Here is a 4,582-nt window from a genome sequence, read left to right as displayed (position 1 = left end):
CGTCAGTCTGACTTGGATTTGACCCGAAAAGCATTGGACAACTTGTTATTTTATCCAATAAGGCAAAAACAATATTATTATTATTACGTGTAGTTTGGTGGTAGCATCAACAATATTACTTTAAGCTCCTCATAGTCTCCTGCTTCCATTAACTTATACCAATATTTGTTTCTATAAAGAGAAGCCCCACGCCATCCGCTTCCAAACGAGGAAACATATTTTTATTCGAAATGATTTTTTTTTTTAAATTGTGTAAACTATAAGGAAGTGAATTTTTTGATAATGAGATTATATTTAAAATAATCTTAGTTATAATCAGTTGTTATTTGTTGACCTTGTTAACTAAAAGAGAGAAAATATGACTTAAAACAGAATTAATCAAAAGGTTTAGATGTGAATAACCTGATAATTATTCTTGTTGGGGGCTTGGGTGTAATAACCTGATAATTAAATATCTTACAAAAGAAAAAAGAATTAAAAAAGAACATATGTTAAAATGAAAAGACTGCCCAATCGGATAAGAAGAAACTGTAAGGACTAAAGGAGAACTTGAATTGAAACCAAAAGAAGAAATTTAAAAAAAAAAAAAAAAACTAAATAAAGAAAAAACAACAAACTACAAAAATATGGAAAAAGATTTCTCAATCGAAGAAATCTCCGGTGACCATCATCGGTCTGCGGTGGATGGAACGACGGTGATGAATCGCAGTGCCTCCGAATGGGCATTCCATCGTTTCATTCAAGAATCCTCCGCCGCCGCAGCCGCAGGCGACGCTAATGCCGGAGAAACATCTGCGACGGCGTCTGGTGTTTCCGTCTCTTCTCCTCCGAATGTTCCGGTAGATTCAGAGGAATACAGAGCGTTTCTGAAGAGTAAACTCAATCTAGCTTGTGCTGCTGTCGCCAAGAAAAGGGTACAGCTCACGCTTCATTTTTAGTATCTTCAGAGTTTAGATAACTCACTTGAGCATTAAAAAAAATAATCAAATCTTTTGTTCTGTCGAATCGATCCACATGGTTTGGGATTAAGTTGATGAGTTCTTCCAAACTCAGAACACTAAGCTTGTTTTGTTCTTTTTGAATTGGGATATGGTTTGAGTTTATGAGCCTTATCTTCTCTCTCAAGTGATTTTGTGGTGTTATTATTGAAACTTGATAGGGATCTTTCATCAAGCCTCAGGATACTACTTCTGGTAGATCTGACGATGGAGGAGGAGCATATACAACTAATACATCAGAACAAGGCTCTCTAGCTTCTTCCAAAGGTTTTACTTACTATGCTCTCATGGTTTTTGAATTTGGTTACTCTCGTTTGCTTCTTATGTAGTTTTAGAAGCAATGACGTGAGTTGATTCTTGTACCTCTATGAGGAGCCTTTTTAAGATATGTTTTGTTTGTTTTCAAGATTCTTGTAAAAATGCTAACGGACTAAACTGTATGGTTTTTCTCATTTGTCAGTTTCACCAATGATGAGCAGTGCTATAACAAGTGGATCTGAGCTCTCTGGTGGTGAAGAAGAAGCTGATGGTGAAACTAATATGAACCCTACAAATGTTAAACGCGTCAAAAGGTAATATATTTACATCCTTTCTTGTCTTTAAACATCCACTGAGAAGACAAAATCTTGATTAGAACATAAACATCTGTTTGTTACAGGATGCTCTCTAACAGGGAATCAGCTAGACGGTCCAGAAAAAGAAAGCAAGCACACTTGAGTGAGCTAGAGACACAAGTATGTTAATCTCGCCGGCCTTCTTATTCTTTCTCCTTATACCTTATTTAGCTCACTTGTTACAATCTCCATCTCGTTTTAGGTTTCACAGCTGCGTGTAGAGAATTCAAAGCTCATGAAAGGTCTCACTGATGTAACTCAAACATTCAATGACGCAGCTGTAGAAAACAGAGTTTTGAAAGCCAATATCGAGACCTTACGTGCAAAGGTAATATCCATTTTCTTCTCTCTACGGAAACTCCGCTTATACAAGACTGTTGAAAACATGTTTATATTTTTTTAAAGGTGAAAATGGCTGAGGAGATAGTGAAGAGACTCACAGGTTTCAACCCAATGTTCCACACTATGCCTCAGATTGTAACAACTGTCTCCCTTCCTTCAGAGACATCAACTTCTCCAGATACAACAAGCAGCCATTTGACCGCGCCAGAGATCGTCAGCTCGGGCAACAAAAGCAAGGCTTTGATCGGGTGCAAGATGAACAGAACAGCTTCCATGCGTAGGGTTGAGAGCTTGGAACATTTGCAGAAACGTATTCGAAGCGTTGGGGATCAGTAGCTACTAAGAAGAATCTTGATTTGTAACATTATCAAGAGAGATATTGAGACAAAATGAAATGTTATATGTTTTGTAAAGAATTGTTTTCAGATTTTTTAACTACTCATTCTTCTTGTTTTAACCCATTTCTTCGTTGAGTGTTTGTGTTGAACTTCTAATTTTTTTTCATTTGCAAGTATATTACTTTGTAAATTTAGTTACCTTTTCTAATTTCTGTTAAGATTTATAAGAATATCCTACTAATAATAATATGGTACCATAAATAATAATAATATAACCTATGTGGTTAATACTTACATCACAACTTTTGATTAAGATATAACAAAAAAAAAAAATCTCGATAAGAGTATTATTATTATCAATTATGATATCATGGTTAATCAGATAAGAGAATATGCATGTATTCTTTAATTCAAATTTTAAATTATGTTGTTATTTATTTTCTTGGTTATAAATCTTATACGATTAATTTTAATCAAAGTTAAACATTTTTTTTTGATGAAATGTGTAATTTATATATAGTAAACGTGGCTATACATTGTGTGGGGAAGACTCAAACAGTTCAGCCAAAACAGAGCAGCCTAGAACGGAGGTTTACAAAGAAAGTAAAACTGAAACAGCTTAAGAACATATCATTGTTGCAGCTCGTCCCAGCGAACTTGCAGGCCATGAAGCTTCGATGTTGGTGGTATCTTTAGAGAAGTGATACGGTCGGTAATGGCTTTGGTAATAGTGCCAACCAAAACGGTTGTTGTGTGAAATCCTTGGCCATGATCCCGTTCATTACTCTCTATCCAAACCATGTAGGGAGTAGTTTGGAAAACCATACGGAGCAGTGTCATGTCTTTATAGCTGTAACGGTTTGAGCACAATGAAGCTAAGGTTCTTGACCAGTCCGGGCTGAGCTGGCGGCGTAGCAACCGATGGGTGAGCTCGGACCAGATGGTGAAAGAAAAAGGGCAAGCGAAAAATAGAATATCAAAGTTAAATATTCCATCTGCTATACAGATTAATTAAAATTTATAGCAGATTAAACATTTTACTTTGGTTAAAACTGAGCGTATAAGATTTAGAACCTACAAAAATAAATTTATCATAATTTGAACCAAAAAAATACATAAAATACTCACATTTGAATGAATTCACCAAAATTGTGGGAATATTGTCTTTAAAAGTGAAGAATCTTGACTTCGATATGCCACACATATTTGAAAGGCTTGAGGTCTTTTAATGGTAAGTAAGAAATGTGAACAACAAACATTTTTATTTAGTGAACTAATTTTGTTATTTATGTAAAAGATTATGAATCGTAACTAATATTTTTTTAAAATTTACAGGCATATAGAGTCGATTTTTAAAGTTTACAATCCATATAATATCTTGCTGATCAAGTAAATAACATATATCACTATTTATGAAGTAGTTATTAGTAAAACTATTTTCATCTCCTTTCTGAAATTAATCTAGTAATCTTCTACTATTAGATCAAATAGATGTCACTGTTTTGGAATATTCTTCCATTTGTGCTTAAAGATAAATTGTGAGTTATATGAATCATGACTTGGTTGTTTTTTTTGTAAAGATTTTTCGATAAGGTTTGAAGGTTTGTTCAATTTTAATGTAACTTGTTTTGCATAAGTTAAAAAAAAAATGAAGATGGGATTAAAATTTTATTGGAATTCTATTGATATATTGATGATTTTTTTTGGGGATATTTATTGATTTGGGTCTTTTTTGGACCAAATTTTTTAAATTAGGACTTCTTATCTAGACTCTCAAATATATGGTTTAGATAAAATTTCAGTTTTACCTTCTCTGTCTTTTCCTTCCTTTCTCTTCAGGACACAACAATAATATTTTTTTCTGTCGTCGTTGTTTCTTCGTTTCTTCTTCTGACCAAAACCATGGCTTCTCACCTTCCCATCAACACCATCTCCGCTACTTCCAACATCAATTATTTGGCCTCCAAAATACAAAACCCCTTTCAACCAAAATTATGGCTTCTCTGATTCAATAAATCCAAAACCATGGCTTCTCTGATCCATTAAACACAAAACGTCTCTCAATCTCTATTTTGTTTTGCATGAAGAAAGTTAAACCCTAAGGAGATACTATCTAGTGAACACAAGGGTTTCAAATCATAAATACTACACCAATCAAAATTCCTCTTCGATTTTTATGAACCAAATGAAGAAACAACCGAGAAGGAAGGAGATAATCGGACCTCACCATTCACATCGGTTGGTAGGCGGGAGAGAAAAAGTCGTGAAATAGAGAGAATTGTTTACAAAG

General features: G+C 34.2%; 1 protein-coding gene across 1 annotated transcript; it reads left to right on the top strand.

Annotated features, from left to right (window-relative positions):
- LOC104707125 (basic leucine zipper 63-like) lies at positions 550 to 2,482 on the top strand. Its single transcript, XM_010423403.2, has 6 exons — positions 550 to 914; positions 1,160 to 1,265; positions 1,459 to 1,570; positions 1,657 to 1,732; positions 1,815 to 1,940; positions 2,018 to 2,482. The coding sequence occupies exons 1-6, from the start codon at positions 627 to 629 to the stop codon at positions 2,288 to 2,290; spliced, it is 981 nt and encodes a 326-aa protein (XP_010421705.1). The 5' UTR covers positions 550 to 626; the 3' UTR covers positions 2,291 to 2,482.

The sequence above is a fragment of the Camelina sativa genome, chromosome 8, assembly GCF_000633955.1.
Source record: "Camelina sativa cultivar DH55 chromosome 8, Cs, whole genome shotgun sequence".
NCBI classification, from domain to species: domain Eukaryota; kingdom Viridiplantae; phylum Streptophyta; class Magnoliopsida; order Brassicales; family Brassicaceae; genus Camelina; species Camelina sativa.
The sequence above is the reverse complement of the archived record's forward strand: the minus strand, read 5'-3'. Positions and strand labels throughout refer to the sequence as shown.

What these genes read in the sequence shown, in the direction of transcription:
- LOC104707125 (XM_010423403.2), top strand. Translation starts at nt 627, where the DNA reads ATGGAAAAAGATTTCTCAATCGAAGAAATCTCCGGTGACCATCATCGG. An exon ending in CTCTCTAGCTTCTTCCAAAG is followed by an intron (nt 1,266 to 1,458) that starts GTTTTACTTACT and finishes CTCATTTGTCAG; the next exon opens with TTTCACCAATGATGAGCAGT. An exon ending in AATGTTAAACGCGTCAAAAG is followed by an intron (nt 1,571 to 1,656) that starts GTAATATATTTA and finishes TGTTTGTTACAG; the next exon opens with GATGCTCTCTAACAGGGAAT.